At 35.4% G+C, this 21519-nt stretch overlaps 2 protein-coding genes across 2 annotated transcripts; both read right to left on the bottom strand.

The window, feature by feature from the left end:
* Positions 1–40: 40 nt before the first annotated feature.
* Positions 41–5031, bottom strand: LOC140762434 (probable alkaline/neutral invertase F). Its single transcript, XM_073100234.1, has 4 exons — positions 4677–5031; positions 3625–4056; positions 1889–2447; positions 41–960 (listed from the first exon to the last, which is right to left on the bottom strand). Exons 1-4 carry the CDS (start codon positions 4932–4934, stop codon positions 662–664), a joined length of 1548 nt encoding a protein of 515 aa, XP_072956335.1. The 5' UTR covers positions 4935–5031; the 3' UTR covers positions 41–661.
* Positions 5032–8251: 3220 nt separating this feature from the next.
* On the bottom strand, positions 8252–9311 carry LOC140762438 (protein GOS9-like). Its single transcript, XM_073100240.1, has 3 exons — positions 9187–9311; positions 8894–9085; positions 8252–8734 (listed from the first exon to the last, which is right to left on the bottom strand). The coding sequence occupies exons 1-3, from the start codon at positions 9187–9189 to the stop codon at positions 8495–8497; spliced, it is 435 nt and encodes a 144-aa protein (XP_072956341.1). The 5' UTR covers positions 9190–9311; the 3' UTR covers positions 8252–8494.
* Positions 9312–21519: the final 12208 nt, after the last annotated feature.

The raw sequence follows: 21519 nt of genomic DNA, 5'->3' as shown, positions 1-21519 counted from the left end.
TGATTTTATGCCTCAATGCTGAGGTTACTTCATTAGAAATGTTAGTCCTAGTAGAATGGACTTCTGTTGGTTTAGCTTGGGCAACTGCATTGCTATTATATCATCCTTGGCAATGCCAGATCAATCTGCAGCAATTATGGATCTTTTGAAAGCACGATGGATAAAGCTGATTGGTGAGATGCCTTTAAAGATTTGCTATCCAGCCATAGGAAGTCATGAATGGCAAATAATTACTGGGTGTGATCCAAAGAACACTAGATGAAGCTACCACAATGAGGAATCATGACTTGGTGAGAGCTTCAGAATAAGTAATTGAGGTAAAGAATTAGATTAAAATTGTTTCTGACTTGAAAATATTTAGTTTCAAAATAAGTGCTGTAGAGGTATTCATCCAATAGTGTAGATGATATATGATAGCAAAATCTATATATTCCAGCAATTCAGATGCTTCCTTAACGAAAGACTAAGCCAGTTAAGAATTCACGAATCTCATTCTCATCTATGAGAGAAAAATGGTCAGAAGTTGTAAGCTCATTGTCCTAGTTTCTTTCGAGGAGCCAAAACTGAAATTTCCTGAAATTTCCTGAGTTAAGAATCAGTGGACATGAGTGATGTCATTGAGATCCAGAAAATAAGGGTTCTGGTAGAAAGAGTCGCAATATCATATTGTGCACGAAATTGATCGATTCAATGGAGGCCATATCATCTGTTTGTCTTCCTCTAGCATTACCATTCCTACAAGAGATGGATCATCAAGCATCATCTTGGCAACCAGGTAGCCAGCAATTGACCAGGTCTGGAATCTATGGGCATGCTTTCCGATGTATCTCCCTAGCTTTCCGTCATAATATTCTGGCCAGTTATCTTTCAGCAATCGGCTCTCTGCAAGCTCAATAGCATGCTTTGCTATCTGAGGGCGCCCCGTCTTGATGCATGCAGCGGTGAGCAACCAAAGAAGCACTATAAAAGCACAACAGATAAAATGGATGAATATATACATATATAAATGGCACATATGACAGATAGTTGTGAAAATGTAATTACATAAAAGGAGGATGTCTATCTTCTGAAGTTCCAAATAAGATACTAAACACGTGATGTCTATATGCAGTCATATATTAGCTCATAGAAACAATCTGGAAAACCTACATAAGCTGTAAAATTACAGAACTAACATGAAGACTGACTTCTGGTAACTAAGAGAATATTAGTACATCAAAGCACCACAAAGTATAACTGAGAATCCATAACAAGCAGCAGTAATTAATATTACGTACAACAAACAAAATTGACACCATCATCTTTTCAATACCAAACATTTGCGTGAAAAATTCAGTGACAAATTATATCAAACACTGCATCAGAATTTGGTCATGATGATTAAGAGTGCGTCAGCCCCATGAAGCAAAGGATCAATGGATGTGGAAAATACTTCTCAGGAAGTCGCTGACTGCTAAAAAATTGGAAACCTTTAATGTGGAGGTATACTACTGACTCAACAGTGGTTATTGCCTTTAAACTCCAACACGATCTGAAATGTGTCTGATGCCAAGATAAAATAGAAACCGCTGAACATCTAATTACTCGCTGTAGCATGACTCTTTCGAGGATGGTTTCTAGAAAATGGAAAAGTAACTCATACATATTCATTCCAGCAAGGATGACTGGACTAAGGAACACTATGACTTAACTCTAGAATTTTGATTGCTGTTTAATCAGGATATCAGACCTCCCCTTTCAGTACTTTACAGGTCTGTATGCATAGACTATGACCAGTTTACAGGCCTGTATGAATACCTCTACTGCACTTATTTAAAAATTAAATATTTGCAAGTCAGAAAGAATTAATCTAATTCTTTATCTCAGTTACTTATTCTGAAGCTCTCACCTGGCCACGATCCTCCATTGTGGTAACTCCATCTAGTATTCTTTGGATCACACCCAGTAACTATTTGCCATTCATGACTTTCTATGGCCGGATAGCAAACTTTTAAAGGCATCTCACCAATCAGCTCTGTCCATCGTGCTTCCAAAAGATCCATAATTGCTGCAGATTGATCTGGTGTTGCCAAGGATGATATAATGGCAATGCAGTTACCCAAACTAAACCAACGGAAGTCCATTCTAGCAGGACTAACATTTCCAATGAAGTAACCTCCACATTGAGGCATAAAATCAAATACCCAGTCTGGAAGAGAGTCTGGCATCACATTAAATTTGTTTACTGCAGTGTGAGAGTACTCCTCTGTTTTATAGCGGTAAATGTCATTAAGCTGACTGAAGTCGAGCCAAAAGTAACTCCGCAAGTGGTAGCTCAAGGCATGGAGGCGCTTTGTTATCCGCTCCATAAAGTCCTTTCCCTCATCGTCATGCTTTAGCAAAACTAAAGCACATCTTAGAGCCATAAAAAATAAAGCTTGTATTTCAATCGGGTAACCATAAATACCCTGCAGAATTAAAGTTAGATAACTGGAGGAAATTTCTCTAATGAGAGCCTTTAATCTTCACAAAATAGTTAATGAATAATTTTACTTTCCCACAAGCCAACAAACAAGATACAATTATAGCTTTATAACAGTTTCAGTGAACAATATGCAGATATTTTTCATCTTTGTTTACAAGAACTAAACTATATTACATGGTAAGGAAAGAACCATTGAACAATTAACTTACCGATTATGCACTGAGAAAGATTAGGTGAGTACTAGAGAAGTAAAAGGTTTTCAAAGTTACTTGAACAATGGAATATAACATAAATCTCTATGACCTTTTAATCTAAGTACTTTGCTTACCTATATAGGTGCTCTTAGCTTCACTGATTTTTCCCTTGATTGTTAATATTGCTAATTTCCATAAGATAAATGTCTTTGTCCCTTAACTTTTGTATCACTCTGATTAATTCATTGTTATAATTAATTTTTCATGACATGCAGAAGGAAAAAAAAAACTAACTAATGGTATGAGAGGAAATACTTTGAAGGCTTGAACTAGCAAAATTCTAATTCAAACTTAAATAAAATCAGGCAGATATCTTCTGAAAACTAATTGCTCATCAAGTAACATTTTTCATATGTCAATAAAGTGAAAAGCAAAAGTAATCCCTGCTTTAATTCTGATAAAATACTCTGTAATTGACATATGGTGAGCAAATGATTACATTTAGACATCCACTTGTATTACAGTTCATAGCTTCTCAATTTCCATGGAATTAAACATGCTCAGATATGTTGTTGATAATTTGATATACTAAAAACCAAAATAGTTTATATATGTCAACAGCTAATAAAATTCCTCCACATACATAATCTACATAATCAAGAGGTGGAGTCAAAGTTAGGTTTTTTATTTTTTTCTTCTAAAGCTAGAAACTTTGTTTTTATGAGTTACAATCTTTGTATCAAATGCAAGTTTCCTACATTTAACAAATCATCATGACAACCTAGTTAAACCTCGTAGGCTATAGAAAACAGACTGCTTTTCCTTAGTCTATTTCTATATCAGTAGCAAGGTGTTGCCTCTTGCTTGTGGCTTTCCATCAGTCTGGACAATTGTCCATAAAGCACGATCTGATTTCAAACCCAACCTTGAGGTGAATGTGGTTCTCAATTATTCAAAGAGACTCACCATTCTGCGGTCAATCATACAGCAGCCATCAGCACAGAGCAAAGTGGGAAATGTATCAAATCCATCTGATAGACACAAATTCAGAATAAGGTGCATGGCCCTTTGGCAGTCAGGCAAATCAGCCAAAGATGAATCTCCAGTGGATTTTGTATAGGCACGAAGTAATATTATCCACCAAAATCCAGAATCAACGGGTGCAACTCTTCCAATAGCTGTATCCCCAAAATCAGCATTTATGGTATCAACTTTCTCGGCTGGATCATGCAGAACTTTGAAGCTTGCGGGCATTACACCCGCACCAAGCACGAAGCGGTCAATCATTTTTGCCCGTGATTGAAGCTGTAGAGTCTGTAGAAGAAAATTCTTAACTATTTCTGGTTCTCCCTTGATCAGAAATGCTAAGGCACTAGGAATGAAATCCCTCACGAAGACCTGGCAGGAAAAATGCTAACCATAGTTCATTTTGCTTCCTGTTTATATTGCAGTTCTTAAATGAAAAACAGTTGACTGGACCAAGTAGACTGGTAGCAGTTTTAATAAAATAATTAATTTAAAATATCACCCATGGAAGATTTTAAGCAAATAAGAATTTAACAACTTTCAGGAATATAAGTGAAAAGGAAAAAAAAAGGAGACAAAGTCACATTCTCCAAACTATCAACTGAAACTATGTTAATATACAAAATATGACACATAATCAGTCCACTAGATGAATTAACGAATGCAAACTATAATAAATCAAAATTCTAACTATCCCAGTGAAACTTCAGTTAACTATTCCAGACACAATTTAAACATAGTGTAGTACATTATAGCTTGTATTATTTATGTTTAACGGGCCATGTATGAAGAACTACGGAAATCAATCTGCAACAATATGAACCCAACAGAACAATATGAAACTAGAAAGGTGAGATTAGAGTAAGTAAATGAATGTCCTACTAGATTTCAGACTTACAACAAGAATATAGTTCTATTTTGGATATGATGGAACATTAATTTCCAGATTAACATATCTCTTTAGTAACTACTTGAAAACTAGAAGAAAAAACCTGGTTATAGTTCAGTGCTTCTTCTGAATGGTCCAATGCAGCAATCGTTCCAACTGGGTGATGTTGAAAATACACCAATGAGTGTTTTAAGGCTTCCCAAGCTTCTTTAAAGATTGAAGATGTCTCAGAACTATTGGACATACTAGGAGTGTTCAAGCAAGATCCCCTATGAGGAGAGCTTATATTCTCAGGATGTTCCATAATTCTCAACTTTAGAGGCCTACGAAGCATGCGAGGTGAAGCACTACCAAGAGCCATCTTGGACAAGGTCTTAACTTCAAGAGATAAGTTGCGCTCAATGTTGAGCAATCTTGGCCCATCTTCAAACTTCAATGAATCATCCTCCTCAACAAGATCAATGTTGAGAAACATTGGCTTTTCTTCATGTTTTGATAATTCATCTTCCTCAATCTCCACTAAGGGTAGCTCAGTTGTTTGTGTGTTATGACCCTGGGATGATTCCGTTGTACCTGATGGCATCATTGAAGAATAAATATTTGCAGTTTAATAAGTTTCTACCAGTAAACTTGTCTGCACAACCAGATATAGAACATCAAAGAAAACTAAAAGAAAAGGGCTAACATCCACGGATCCACACAATAACAAAAATAGTCTTGACCAATAATCATACTACGTGATATGATGATATCCTTTCAGGAAAAAATTCTATGACTTTAAGTTACTTTACAGAAGCAAGATTGGGAACCATGTTGCAATATAAAAGAATGGAACAACCCGGATTTGGGAAATCCTAAGAGGCTAAGACCTTGTTCAACAGAAGGAACTCTACACCACTGAATGCTAACACATAAGTGTTGACACAATCTGGATTTGCATTTGTTTCAAACTCAAGGCCCACAGGATAAGTACAAAAGGTCACCGGATTTGAAAAACTTCTATTCAAATGTTGATCACATACCATACTTTATCAACCAAAATTTCAGGAACAACTAAGCTACTCAAGCGAAGACATCACAAGAAAGACAGAGATAAATAATGACATCCTGCAATTACAATTTTATTATCTAGAAGACAAGAAACAGAAAGACAGTTTAAAAAACTAAAATAGATGGAAATAATTCACAAGAATTCACTCCATTGAACCTAAAAGTTTCAAGAAGTACTAACAGATTCACGAAAAGAGATCCAAGTTTCAGAGGTAGACAATTAAACATACATTTCCAATTCTATAAGTCCACAATGCAAGAACAGCACAAATAAACATACATAGAAAATGATCCACAAGAATTGTATCTATTCACCATAAATTTCAAAAATTAGTCACAGATTCATGCAAAGATATGCGCAAGAAGAACAGAAACAGATCATTGTAACTTAGAACCCAAGGAACGGTGACAAAATTCAAGGAACTCTAATCAAGCAAGAAGAGTAACAAAGAAACAAGCGACACATCCAAGAAGACCAAATTTGTGCAAGAAAACCTAGCGGAGCATATCGGAACCGAGACGCCTTCGTGGAGGTCAGCTCGGAATCCAGCAATTCCGCGCCGCTCGATCGGACTCACCTATCGTCTCCGACGGTAGAGGCGGCGAAGAGCCGGCCATCTCGATCTTATCTCGCGCTCGAAGCGAAACAGAAGCACTAGCTCGACGAGGACGGGAAAGAGATGATAAGCGGAGGAAAAGAGGGGGAGAAATGGGGTAGACTGGGGGATTTTTATAGGCGAGTCCGCTCCCGCTCTGAGAGCATCTAGGAGGAGCGAGCAACGTTGGCGAAATATACAGAGAGAGCGAGAGAGTGAGGAGTGAAGCAATACGTGACACCGGGAGACCGGGAGGAGGAGGGAAAGGCTACCGGCTATAGCTTGTGGAATTTTCTTTATTTATTTATTTTTCTTTTAAATTTTAGTGACTTTTGAAGTTGATCATTTAATTTAGTGACCCTCCAAACATAATTCATTTTATGTAGTACATGAAGTTAAAAGTTATTCAACTAATTTCACTTAAAATTGTGAAGTGATCTTTAATACCTTTCAAATGTTGATCAAGAGAGATAATAGATTGCTTGTTTATGATTAGATTAAAACCTCTTATATACCTTTTAATTCTTTGAAAATTATTTATAGATTATGTTAAAAGATTTTATGGAATAATGTATAATATGAGAAACCCTCAATGTTGTTCGAACGTGGATAATAGTTGTTGGAATGATTTGACTTGATTTTAAAATTAATCTTTTATTTTAATATTTTTTATCAAATATTTTATCAAGCATGTAGAGCAATTCTATTTGGAACCCAGCCTCTATTTTTTCTAAAGTTTTTTTAAAATTTTCAAATTTGTCTGGTAACATTCAATAATTTTAATGCATCTGTAGTTTTTATTAAATAATCTAATTAGTTAAATTGAGTATATAATTAGTTATACTATTTAGTTTTTAACAAAAATATTATCGTTAGAAAGGTCTCATCGAAACCTTCAAAATGATCTAATATTAAATTATTTTTGAGTTAATTTAAATTATTTATTTTCTACTGTAAATATAAAATATTAAAATATATCAGATATGAAATACATCAAACATAAAAATACATCAAATAAAGATTACATTAAATATCTATTATTTTTATTATTAAGTGTGAATTTCTTTTTATTTTGTGTAATATAATTTTAATATTTTTAATTGATGAAATGTAATGCTTATTTCGATGTTTATTTCGTGTAATATAATTTTGATACATTAAATTAAAAAAATTAATTATTTAAAATTACTTATAAAACTATTGAATATTAGTCTTATTTTAAAGATCTCGATGAGAGTTTTTCAACCATATATTTTTTATTAAAAAATAATAACACTAAAAGTACTTATTAAGTAATTTAAAATAGATAAATATAAAATATATATTGTATTATTATTTTAATAAATATGAAGCTCGGTGTTAGAGTGCACCGGGCTCTTGGCTCCATATTGACTCTATTTTTGGAGCCATTGGAGCTTCGATTGGAGATGCTTGTACAAGCACATTTGTATAAAGATCATTAATAGAATTAAAGAGAATATACCCATGTAGACAAATGGTAATGAAAGATATGAAATCAACTCTAAATTGTTTAGCGGTTATCTTATATTGCTAAAGAATCAGTAGAACTTCTCAATCTCTGAAAATAGTCAGCAATTGTAGATGCACTATTCATAGATTTTGCTTAGTTTCATTTGTATCTACGTGCTTCTAACTTTAGATTGGAAGGTAAAGATACGTTCTAGGGAGACCCATGGTTGACGTGAAGCACTGCTCACCACTTGCATAAGAATATTTGTAAGACTAGAAATTGAGTGGGGTTTTAGAAAAGATATAAAGGTATTAAAATTAGTGTTCTCGGTGTTACAAGAGATAATCTCAAGTACAACATATAAAAGTTTATCACATGGTGTTTGTTAGTTTGATTTGTTTCTAACACCTCGGATATATGATTTGTTGCTCTTTGTTAGGGGTGAAAACAGACCGGATAGGGATGGAATATTGGCAAAATTATATCTGGATCCATTTTTTTTATTCAGATACAGATAATGAGTGGATAGTGGACCTAGTTACCATAGCAATCGGGAAGACATTGCTCAAGCATCACACTACATATATTGACCGACGAACATCAGATTACAATAAATTACAGTCTCCTTATTTTGTAACGATACAGAAAGGAAAGCACCAACTTTTTCTTTTCTTTCTTTCTTTCTTTCTTTCCGACGAATACGTAGAAAGGATATTATCTACAATGATGATATCCCCATTTATTATAGAAGCAATAGAAGTGGAGACTCTAGCTCTTAAAGAGCTAAATAGGTTGCTCCCAAAGCTAATTTGCGCGCAAGTAAACTCCAATTGCATCAACAAGTGCACCAGATCGCCCAAAGAAGCCTACAATCTTACCCGCTTGCAGCGGAATAGAGAAAGGAGTTCCCTGTTGCACACCGTAGGGTCCATACGTACTGTTTAAATTGGTGCCAAAGCTAAGTGATCGAACTACGATTATGTTCCCAAAAGAACCATAGTAGCCTGAGATTGAAGTAAGGAATTCCCCATCTTTGAGATCAATCTGTGAAAAGAAGCAAAGAAGTCAACGCAATTTAAGAAACAAAAGGTTATATTATGTATATATGTATATACATATATAAAGAGAGAAGAGAGAGAGGGAGAGAGGGAGAGAGGGAGAGAGAGAAGAGCAGAGAAAAAATGATAAATAGTTGATATATACCTCAGCGAGGACTCCTCCATTGCCACCATACTGAGGACTCCATTTGATCTTCCCGTCCACTTCATACTTAATCTGGATGGCATCAATGGCAGCTCCATGGCGTATTTTGATATCCGTCAACCTCGTGGCAGCTCCCATATCAAACGCGCCGCCTCCATTCCCTCCAAACTTACCCACCTTGACGACTCCGGCCTGCATTGCGTAACTCATGCATGGATAAGATTTGAGATATCATCAAAACTAAGATCGATAACTACTGGAAAAAAATTATGTATTATTGGCATATTATTCACCATTTCTATATATATATCTTCGGAACTGTGATTTGTTAAGACACTTGCTATTGACGAGCGTGAGGGAAGTAGTAGTATGGAACCAATGGTGCACGGTGGCCTATTTATAAGAACCGAGAAGAAGAGTAGTTCTGACTTATTCCGGCTTCATGATAAGTCTCTGACCTGGTAAACTATTCCCTGTGGCATGTGTGCCAATTAGAATGCATAGCTTTATTTAAGTCAATTGGATATTCCAGCAAGCATCTTGCTAATCCTCCCTCCGTTAACACATGGATAGTAGTTTAGTTCTCAAGATAAGAAAAATATTAATAATAAACTCTCTTCTCCAAGAATATTGTAGTCTATAGCGTACCAACTCTCAAACAATAATAGACAAATAAAGTCTTCGCCCTTAATTAATGATGAGATGACGAGAAATGAGCAATTAATTCCTCATTATCCCCTCTGGCATGTGAGCCAATTAGAATACGTATATAAAAGGGACGACTGAAGTAAACTGCTCGAGTTACTTGGATTATCCAATAAGCATCCTAGGACCAAAGCCAAGCCTCCCACAGTTAATAGTTGGGTAGTAGTAGTTATCAGATAATTAAATTTTGACCTTCAACTATACTGATTTTTCACTCTCATTCTTTCGTTTTCTTTTCTCTACAATTTAATCCTCAAATTTAAAGTCATCAAATAGGCGTTAGAGTTTGACGATTCGGCTCTCTTTCGTTGCTGCAGCCAAACAAAGGTGAGTTGGAACTCGTATTCATGTGGGATGCACTTAGCATTAATATTTAATGGCGTATTAGATAAACCCTAACCGTAAGCATAAATGATTGTGGATAAGCTACAAAAGAGTTCAGTTTTTAGACGGGAGCATTGCTGGTTTTTTAAACCAGATGTTGATGGTATTTGATTAGAAAATGGTGATCTGTGGAGATGCAACTGAGTAGGCTATTATTGAGAGGTGGACTAAGAAAATTTAAAAAAAAAAACTTAAAAGAGGGTGGAGAAAAATATAAAAAAAAAAATGGATCAGGTTCAGAAAAGTTATTGGCTGCAGCACCTAAATGAGCTAGATCTACTGGAGGAAGAGAGAAATTTGAATCAGAATGAGTTGACCGAGAGGAAGGCCAGAAGAAAATTAAAGATGCTATCTTTTTCCACAAAGTGGCAAATGACAGGAAAAGGAAAAATGCTATCTTTCTCTTATGATTGAGGGAGAGCAGGTGATGGATCAAAAGAAAATTAAAGATCACATTACTAGATATTATAAGAAGTTGTTTGGAGCTGTGGATGAATCTACGTAAGATGGAAGGTTTTTGAGATGGTTGCAAATAAAGCTCTTGATCTAGATGATTTTAGCATAAAATTTACTATCATTTCTAGGGAATGGTTAAGCACGATGAGAATTGAAAAAATTGAAAAATTCAGACCTATTAGTTTTGAAGTACAAATTATAAATTAGAAAGAATTCGTATATAATATTTTGTCGTTTAATAAAATTATAGTTTACACTTAATATTTTTACTATCTATAAATCTAGTCCTATGATTTAGTAAATATGTGTATAAAACACCATTGGTTAGATTGAACTAACAACATGAGAATAACTATTTATTAGAGATATTTTATTTTTAAAATGACTAAAATGTCTTTAGTATAGATTATGTTTAGTTGGGTTGAGTTGGGTTGGTATAAGTTATGTAAGTAAAAATACTCAGAAGATATTTTCATAATCTTCTGAGTATAGTTTAACATAGATATTTGGTTAAGTTTAGCTAATAGATCTAGCGATAATGTATTTTCTATCTATTAAATTATAGAGTTCGATTTCTATAATTGATAAATAATAAAAATATAGTGTATAAACTATAATTTTATTAAAATATAGGGTGTCATATGTAGCCCTATAAATTATTATAGTAGTGCTTTCCAGTTGGCTTTGTCAGGTGATTGAGAATTATTAAAGTGCTTTTACCAAGAGATTTATTCTTAATAATATGGTTTGTGCTCATAAATTTATTTTTGGGGTGAAAAAAAAGTAGAGTAAGGAAGTATTTCGAAATTGGATTTTAAAAAAGCCTATGATAATTACTTGGTTGATGTGCTTCGGTGGAGAGGTTTTTCTAGCAATCGGATTGATTGGGTGACGCAGTCATTTACATCTGATTCTTTGGCTATTATTCTGAATGTAACTGAGGATAATTACTCTAGATGTTGTATATGCCTTTACTTCTTTTTTTGTTAGTGGTTGATGGTGTAAACATGATTATTAAGAAAGCTAAATAGATGGCTTGGATTAGTGGTTTAGGGAGAAGATATTAAAGTAGGGGAATCGTCAATTTATGATATGCTGATGATACTCTAATATTTCTAAAAGCTAATGAAATAGTTACTACCATATAAAATATCACAATTTTATTATGTCTAGATTGGTCAAGATCTGGTGAGTAATATTAGAATCAGAGCCGACATATTCTTCGGACGATGGTTAACATGCGATCCAAGACGAACGAGGAAGGAGTGACTATAGAGGGCTAGGAACTCATCTTCGTTCCTATGGGAGTATCTTTAGCGCCCCCTCCACCACTAGCAACCGTCGACAATGAGCCACCAGCGTGGGTGACGACAATATTTAAAGAACTTTTGGCCGAACTAAGAACTCGAAGGAGATCCAAACCGTTATCAAGGACTCGATCTAGGTCTTGACAAAGGCTCTACTAGCCTCCCTCCATTGCCCCACAGTCAGCATCGTCGGCTACAACAAAAATTGGCCCTCGCGACATGAACGAACAAAGCTGTGAGGGAGGGGAGGCCGGCCTAAACAGCTGCCTCGACCTCTCCTTTGGTTGAGGTGGAGGCCCCTCCACCACCGAAAACACTCACTGCCACCTTTGCCTCGTCGGAGAAGCACCTATCACAAGGGTCGAGGTCATATTCCCCGCGCGCGATGGAGAGTATGGTCAAAAATCCTAACTTCTCACCAACGGCCATCTAGCCACTCCCAGCCCCCGTCGCCACCTCCGATCCCTTCTATAGGACTCCAACACCAAGCCAGGTCGACAGTAGCTAGAATAGAAGATCGAAAGAGCGTTGTCGATGACCCTCCTCGTTATAGCAAAATTGGTAGGTGGCCACGGGTCCAGCATTCTAGAGACCACTAACGACCACGGTTGGCCTCCTCGGGCTAACTGCCACCCAATGTTGGCCATCGTAGCTATCGGAGACCACCGCATGGCTGAACCCGATGATCACGCTAGTGACGTTCTTGCCTGAGTGTGGCCACGTCGGGGTGGCTTCTACAGGCCTCCTCGTCGCCTCGGCTCCATGGCAGTGGGACTATAGCCACCAACTACAGCCACCAGGGGCCGGGGGACCTGTCGGTGACGCTCTTCGGTCGCTATAGCCACCCGAGATCGAGGTCAACATTTGGCTTCCACCGTTACTAGTCATCGCTCCGCCACTACATGGACTCATTGGATGCTGACCGCCACCTACCACCAACCTTGCCAAACCACCGCTGGCACCCATGCAGCCCACAACGGCACCCCTAGGTTGAAAAATAATTTTAGCCATAGGGTTATGTTAGGTTTAATTTATACTAATATAATTGGTAACTTGTGTTTCAAAATATAATTTTATTTATGTAATGTGTCTAGATTTTATATATAAGCATATGTACAAATTATGGGAAGTTATGAGATGCTCGAAGTGGAAGATTGAATTTAAAATCAAAGTATTCGAAACGGTTTTGAATTGTCATTGAAGTGCTTAAACGATGTCATAATGGTCAAAGTAGGATTAAAACCCAAAGGCATATGAACAACAACTTTGTATTCAACAGTCTACTCAGTTGTTCGAACGCATTTTCCCGAGAAAGAAGAAAATAATAGGCATTTGAGCCCGTTCGAACGGGCCTTATGGATGTTCGAATGACTTTGGCCGATCTGACTTAGATTTGAGTCTATCTCTATTTATCTTATCTATAAGAGAATTTATGAAGAATCTTTGAAGAGATTTATCTTATTTTTAAGAGATACTTATTTTATCTCTAAGAGATATTTATTTTATCTCTAAGAATATAAAAGGGTTTAATCTAACATTAGGATTGAGAATATTAAATTGGAGATCATCTTTTGGAGGCCATTGAAGATCAATTCTCAACTTTAGATAGAAGTGCTAATCGTTCTCAATTTTACACATCTATATCAGATTTGGAAGAACTATGTCTCGAAGGTTATTGAGACGGAAGGATCAATTTCAAGGGTCATTAAGGTTTGAAAACCTCTCAGGGAAGTAGTGTGTCGCAGGGTCTAGCAAGCAAGGTTGGTATAGATTGAGTCATGGGGATCGACGGGTAATCTATAAGCTTTTTGTTAATTGCTACAAGTTTTAATGGTTGATTTCGATCCGAGTTTGGATTCGTAGTTTTTTACCTAGTTTTGCGTTTTCCACATAAAAACTTTTGTGTTTGTGATCGTCTTTTTCATGCTTTATTTTTATTGATAGCGTGTGATAGATCTCATCTCTTAAGACGTTTCTTACGTTTTTCAATTTGTATAAGAGCATACCTAAGTATTCACACAGGTTTCAAATTTTTTTTAGGTTAGATTTTTGGCTATTGAATGGGAGACATGAAGTGCATGTATCTCGACGCGTGTTCAATTTTCATGATCCAACTTGACCATGCCGTGCGAACCAATTTAGGGCTATGTGCATAACCTCGAACTCAAGTACAAGCCCGAGGAGGACCGGTAGAACAAACTAGTAGGCTTGCGCCATTAGACTGAGTTGTATATACATGCAAACTCGTAGGCCTACGAGCACAACATAAATCGAAATCTAGCTCGCGTGCTAGTTACCTTGAGGATAAAGTGTCGAAAGCGTGGTGGATTGTTATGATCTAACTACGGATTGAGTCAGTTTGGTTGAGTCTAGTCGAGTCGAGCCAACTTGAGTTAGTTAACTTTATCTTATTATTTTGAATTTTAAATAAATCGGATAATCTGCATGTGGATTTGATCTGCTAGAATTTTTACTACTATATAGGAGTGGATATGTGTTGATAATGATCATGGAATCGATCATTGAATGAATATGAGTTTAGCCAAATTATTATTTTCATCTTTATTTTTTACAATAGCAGTTAGATCGTTTTTATCTTTCTAGGAATAGATCATAGCCATAGAAGCATTCTGATCACTAATCCCTAGCCACCTTCCTCCACCAACAGTGCCGTCCATCACCACCCTTGGCTATTCTCCACCCTCCGACGACCGCTATAACGTCGGTTATTTATCAATCTATTCTATTTTGATCTTGCTCGACTATTTCATTTATAACTTTTCATCCCAACATCGGATTCTCGTGAAACCAAAACTATTAAAATCCTAAACTCATAAAGCTACCACTATATAAAATATAGCAATTTTCTTACGTTCGTATCGATCAATATCAAGTGCATAACATAATTTGATGTATTACAATAATTACAACACTAACTAGATGAAAGCCCGTAGCGCATATGTACATATAGACAATAGGTTAGCCCTCTCCAATACTAAATAAAAAAGCTAAAGTTGCACAAATACGCTTGTTATTATATTCACTCTAATTTACTTTACTTATTGCATTGACTCTTTCTTAATTTCTTTCTTAGGTTTTTAAGAAAATCTATATTGTCACCTCTTTTTTCGCCCGTCTAAATTGACTCTTATTTTTTATTATTAGTCTTAAAAAAACCTTCTAATTAATTTTAACCCAACGGAATAGGACACAATGATATATTTTTTTAATAATTTATTTTATTTTTAAAATGTAACTTTTAAAACGCGAAAATTGCCCGTAACCTTTTATTAATTTAATGGCTTGTTTTCCATGGCTCACTCTTAGCATAGCTCGAGCTCATAATTTTCTTTCTAAGGGCAAGGAAGAACACATCAGGAGAATAAGATGAGTCCATCGGGAAAGAAGAAGGTTTCCGGAAGATAACGGGTCGGTTTTACAATGGGTATGGATATTTAAAGATATACTAGTTATTTTAGTACCTTGAGTTAATTAAACATGAAGACCGGTTAGTTCTATGACACAAACTAACGACAAGAGTTTAGTAGATAGTAAATATTAAAAAAAGCTAATGACAGGATATTTAAAGGTATACTAGTAGATAGTAACTATGAAGAACTGGTTCACTTATACATATGAAAATTGAATGGGTCAAAACGAAAAAAAAAGGGGCCGAAATATAATTTTTCTTTATTTTTTTTGTTGGTTCAAAGCCCCTGGGCTAGACCAGCTCTTCCCTTAATAATATATTCTCATCTTAAGTGGACTTTATTTTTATATACAGTCCATTATATATATATATATATATACAGTCCACGTTCGTTGTAATCTTTATTTTTATATACAGGATACATGTTATCCCTTGCATGATTGTAACTCTAGGACTTTTTTAAGATTTAATATTAGGAAATTTGTATATAACGACAACGGTGGTTTACACCCTATGTTTTCACTATTTATAAATTGAGCCTTATATTTTAGCAAATATGTATAGAAAATATTGTGGGTTAAATTTAAATTAACACCGTGAGAATATTCCGTTAAGGAGAAATATTTTTTTTAAATAGTTAAATATTCTTAGTATAAGATGCACGTAATTGATATAGACTAAAGGAGTTTGAGGATCACCCTAGCCAAAACTCAATCTACAATAGAAGCCCAACCATCTATAGGCATTTAAGGAAATCGTCCACTCTACCTCTTTTAGATATGACCATTAGGCCTGACTCGGTCCAACACTGCTCGATTTTAACCAGGCTAAGCCCGACCCAAATCCAATTTAGGCTCAGCTTGACTTGAGCCTGAGATGATAGTGGGTGGCATGGGCTAAGCCTTTGCCTACTTGGCCCTATCTAAAAGCCCAATCCACTACTCTCATCTACAGCCCAACCCATAATGCATGCGTTTTCCTATAATTTTTATAGTCCTACATTAAATATTTAGTAAACTATATATCAATATATAAGTATGTTCTTATGAAAGATAACTAAAATATTTTCATATAAGCCCATTAAACTCAACCCAACAAAATATAATATTTTTTATATTTAACCTATTATTTTATGACCATTATACTCAACTCAAGCTCAATATCTAATGAGCTAATAGGTAGTAACGAGCTAAGATATTCTAATCCGGGGTGAACCTAGTCTAGCCCGAGTGATTGGTGGTCAGGCCGAGAATAACTACTTAAACTCGGTTGGCTCGAAATGCCCAGCCCAAACCTAACCGGACCCTGCTCGTCGTCACATCTAACCTCTTTCCATTGGGGACTTCTATGGCAACCCTAGAGAAGCTAACTGCCACTACTCTTTGTCACGAAGGCTGAGGATTTTTAGCAACCTATTGTGATAGTCTTAGACCTCCTTTTCCCCTACGCACAAGCACATTTATGCCCAAGCTTCCATATCGATCTAGCCTTTATCATAGGCTAGCTAAGCAGACAATAATGTGCAAACAAGGAAGGGGGGAGGGGAATGCCCAAGATGAACGAAAACCTTTCTTTGATCCAATTCATTTGGACAACTCTCTTACCCTACTCGACTACGATTGTGGTGAATGTGTGGGATAAGAGAGGAGATGACTGAAGGGTTTTAATGACGGTTAAAGTGGGTCATTTTGAATCCTTCAACCCTCATCCAATAAGAACCACACGTTCTCTCAATCTCATCAACATTCTGATCCTACCTTCCCTAACTGTGAGTTTGGAGAGGAGGGAGAGATGAGAGGAAGAGGTGAATGAGGTGGGAGAGAAGAAATTGTTTTGATTAGATGTTATGGTGAAGGAGGGGGAAGGGGAGAGAAAGATAGATGAGGAAAATGATGATGTGGGCTAAAAGACATCAATACCCTTATTTTGATATATATACATTACTCTCAGTTAATGATATATATATATCTTTTACTTAATAAAATATTAAGATAATATAATTGTTAAAAAATAATGTGTAAGATTATATATCTAAAAAAAATTACCTGCTGAACCGGTAATATCTTTCATTCCTATTATACCCTTAAAGATCTTAACCGTTAGAACTTCATCAAATTGATTGATAAAGAATTAATTCTATTGCACGGAAGAAACCCTCATAATTGAGAGTAAAACTTAAAAATATAGATAGTTAAGAACACTACTAATCTTAAAATTTATTTTAAAATGTCATTAAATAATAATAATAGACAGTCGTCTGTTGCTTATCATATAACCTCTTAATTTGTCAACAGATATTCAATCGTGTGCAAGATATGTAGATCAATTTATATATACTAGAAATAAGAAAAACATCCAGTGCAAATACATATATATATAGCATCCCTTATGGATGGAAACAGGAGAGGAGAGAAGGGAAGACGAGAAAATAATTTTACTTCTATTTGAATTAAATTTTAAGAGGCAAAAGGTAAGGAACAAAAGAAGTAAACACGTTGTAATCTCTAACAAACAGTTCTACTTGAGAACCCAAGCAGCTGTTTGTGAAAAGGAGCCTTTGTCTTGCAAATGAGGCTGCTTTCTGCTTCTAGGGAGGGTTGTTTTCACAAGGCCTTCCGCAGATATTTCAATGCCTCTCTTCTCTCCAAATCTGATAGATTAGACCTTCTGAATGAACCACAAGCATTTCATTGCTTGAACAAAACACTAGCTGGAGTGTCTGAATGAACAAATAATTCAATAAAAAAACAGTAGTAGGAATATGCACGAATATAGCTGAATCGCTCTCAATAATCTTCATCAGAAAGTAAAGACAAATGGAAGAATCTTACTAATATATTAAGAATATCTGAGAAATATTGGACATCAAATACATAATCAATAGACATGGTTAGCAGGAAAGACAAGTTTCAAGGTTCTTCAAAGCATCCAAGACCACAAAGAGAACATTGCAATTCAGCTGGACTATAAGCATCATATTCTCCAGTATTTGACATGGGTCTACGATCCGATATCACCCATGTCTGTCATACTATGAAGTTGCATAAACTATGCAGCTAAACCAGTAGCTGCAAGTAGGCAGTACCCTCATATGATGGTCTGCCTGCTATAATATGTCAACCTGGAATACCTCTATTAACAGCATCTAATAATTTAATATACCAAGCATTACAATTCCAATTTCATTCTGGACGAAATAAGAGTTTGCTTAATGATGAATAAATAACAGATTAATCTGCCAAAAGAAAAGGAAATTTTATCTTCTTTGGAACATTAACATCAAGCAGCCAAATTTTAGTAAGTGGCCTAATTGAGTGGAGACTGTTCTTTTATCCTTATAGGAACAAAAGCTACATGAAAGGATATGAGCAAAGAACATAAATACAAATAAAAGAGTTATCTCTGCATTACAACCGGCAGATTAGTATGATCTCATCAATTCAAAAAAAAGAAAAAGAAAAAGATTTTCATTCAATAACAGCTACAACAGACTAGTGCTTGAAAGCTGTGAATACTTCATCACCTGGCAATGGTTGTCTCATTATTTCTTGAATAGATACAGGAGCAGGCATGATATCTGGATCTCTCCAGACAAGCCGTTTGTCACGGTTGATCATCAACTTTATCAGGTGTAACTTTGAAGAAACTTGGTGCCATATCTCACTCGCTGTTCCATTTCGATCTTAGTATTCAAAATATACCCTCACCTGAAATAAATGTATAGACTAAGCGTATTAGACATTTATAAGATGTAAAACACTTGATTTTCTTTTCCTTTTCGTTTAATCTGACTATCAAATTTGGAGCTTCCACAACGACAGATCTCATAAATTTCAATAAATATGATATCGTCACCTACCATGAAAGGATAGTTGGACCATTGATTATAACCAGTAGTTAATAACTGGAAACTTGCATCTTGGCCTATTTTTATTCAGTCAGATATAATACTATAATACTACTTTATTAGCTTCACCTGATATATAAATACCTGCTTTCTAATTGAGTAGTACCTGACTAAAAGTCTCTTAGTGCAACTATTCGAGACCTGAACAGGTGTGTAGATAAATAGTTGTCGTGGCTTCTCATCCACGAACAGATCTTTCGGACAACTGCAAATTATGTCAAGAACTTGCATGTCTTTGCAAATTCAAAGAGAATGGTGTGGCACTATAGATGTACCTTGCTTTTACCTAAGAAGCTTATACAATAAAAAAGGCTACAACATTAATTCATCGAACACTAAAGTTCCGATTTTTAAAAATTATAATGAAACCTGCAGCCTTTAATATCCATCGTGATACCTAAAACACAATTCCAAAATATTGCTCAGAATTCTCACTGTTTTGAAACAATAAAAAGATATAGAATAGTTATCTTTGGATAATCACTATCCAGGGAAGCCCATTATAAAACCTTAGATAGATCACCCTAACCAATGAGGTAAGAGTCGTTATCCCTTCTTTTCAAGCTGTCACCTGTCTCTAATAATACTAAGTTACTAACTACTGGCATACAACAAGCATGTACCTGAGTAGACCGGCCAAAACTATTTAAAAAGAAAAATCAATTCGAATCTAAAAGGTATCTAATATATAATAAATGTTCTCACCAACCTTCTTTTTAAGTTTTCAGTTTCATTGTCAATTTGGTCTTTCAGGCTTTGTTACCCTCTATCTTTCACATACTCTCCTCCTATCTTTTACACTTCACCGAGCATATTTGATGCCAATTTAGTGATTCTCTCTTGCTACTATGCACTTTGGTAAATTTAGATGAGTGCTCTTTTTTTTCTCATTTTTCCTCTTTTTCTTACCCACTCTTTAACTTCTCATTTATTATTTCTATATAACAATACCATCATTTAGAGAAATGCCACTAATTATTGATAAGAAATGCCACTAATTATTGATTGTTTATCGACATTTGACCAAATGCCACCAATTATATCTACACCGGCATTAATAAAATGCTACTATATATTTACCGATAATTGCTGAACTGCCACTAAATGAAAAGGTGTTTACTGGCATTTTTACTGATGTCGACAAAACCTTTCACCGACATTTTGAAAATGCTGCTAAAAGTAGTGTAAATGTCGTTTTTTATAACTTTCATTGGCATATATTACATTCAATTCGAATCTAAAAAGTATCCGGTCTATAATTGATGTCCTTAACTACCTTCTTTTAAGTTTTCATTTTTATTGATAATATTGTCTTTCAGGCCTTATTACCCACTATCTTTTACACACTCTCCTCCTATTTCTAACACTTCACCGAGCTCATTCGATGCTAGTTTGGTGAGCCTCTTTGGCTACTTTGCACTCTAGTGAATTTAAATGAGTGTTTTTATTTTCTCATTTCTCTTATCTTTCTTACCTACTCTTTTAACTTCTCATTTATCATTGCTATAGAACAATACCAGCATTTAGAAATATGTCACTAATTATTGGTTGTTTATCAACATTTGACCAAATGACACAAATTATATATACCGACAATTATTGAAATGCCACTAAATGAAAAGGCGTTTATTGGCATTTTTACTGATTGTTGGCAAAACCTTTCACCGGCATTTGAAAATGTCGCTAAAAGCAGTGTAAATGTCGTTGTTTATAACTTTCACCAGCATATATTATATGCCTGAATATGATAAAACTGCTGGTCAATATCGACACAACTTTACGTAACATTTTGTAAAATGTCGGTGTTGATCTATAGTAGCATTTTGACCACTTTTAGTAAGTATTTTCTAACTGTCGATATAGCCTGAATTTCTTATAGGAATCTTGAGCCCATCGGGATGGCCTCCTAAGGTTAGCATGCCCCTCCTCTTTTCGTCTACTCTCTCAGTCACTCATCTCTCACTCTCTTCCTCTCTCTCCCACTCTCTCACTAGAAAATATTGGAAGCATAATAATCTTCATAAGAACCATTCATTGATGGTGAGTCACATTTGACAATTTGGTTCTTGTAACGTAACCTGGTAGATAATAACATGGACTGAAGGCAGGTCCCTAGGCGTTGCCTAGAAATCAAGGTGGATTAGAAAGAAACAAACAAATAGAACAAATAAAACCTTTCTTTGTTTCGGCCCACATTTTAAAGTTTTTCTCAGGTCAAACTGAAACTAATAGAAGCAAAGACTTTGAACCATCATTAAAACAATGGCAAAACATTAATTTCCGGAATAGAAGAGCATAAGGAAACTTTATTTATTTATTTATTTATTTATTTCACCATTTGTCTTATTGGCCAATAGCAAAAGACCTCTTGACTGAACTCTTTCATATACGGTTGCAGAAGGAAGAGAAGAAAAGCTATCCTATGTCTAGTTTTGTT

Source organism: Typha angustifolia, chromosome 7 (genome assembly GCF_048772165.1).
Source record: "Typha angustifolia cultivar Huaian chromosome 7, ASM4877216v1, whole genome shotgun sequence".
NCBI lineage: Eukaryota > Viridiplantae > Streptophyta > Magnoliopsida > Poales > Typhaceae > Typha > Typha angustifolia.
The sequence above is the reverse complement of the archived record's forward strand: the minus strand, read 5'-3'. Positions and strand labels throughout refer to the sequence as shown.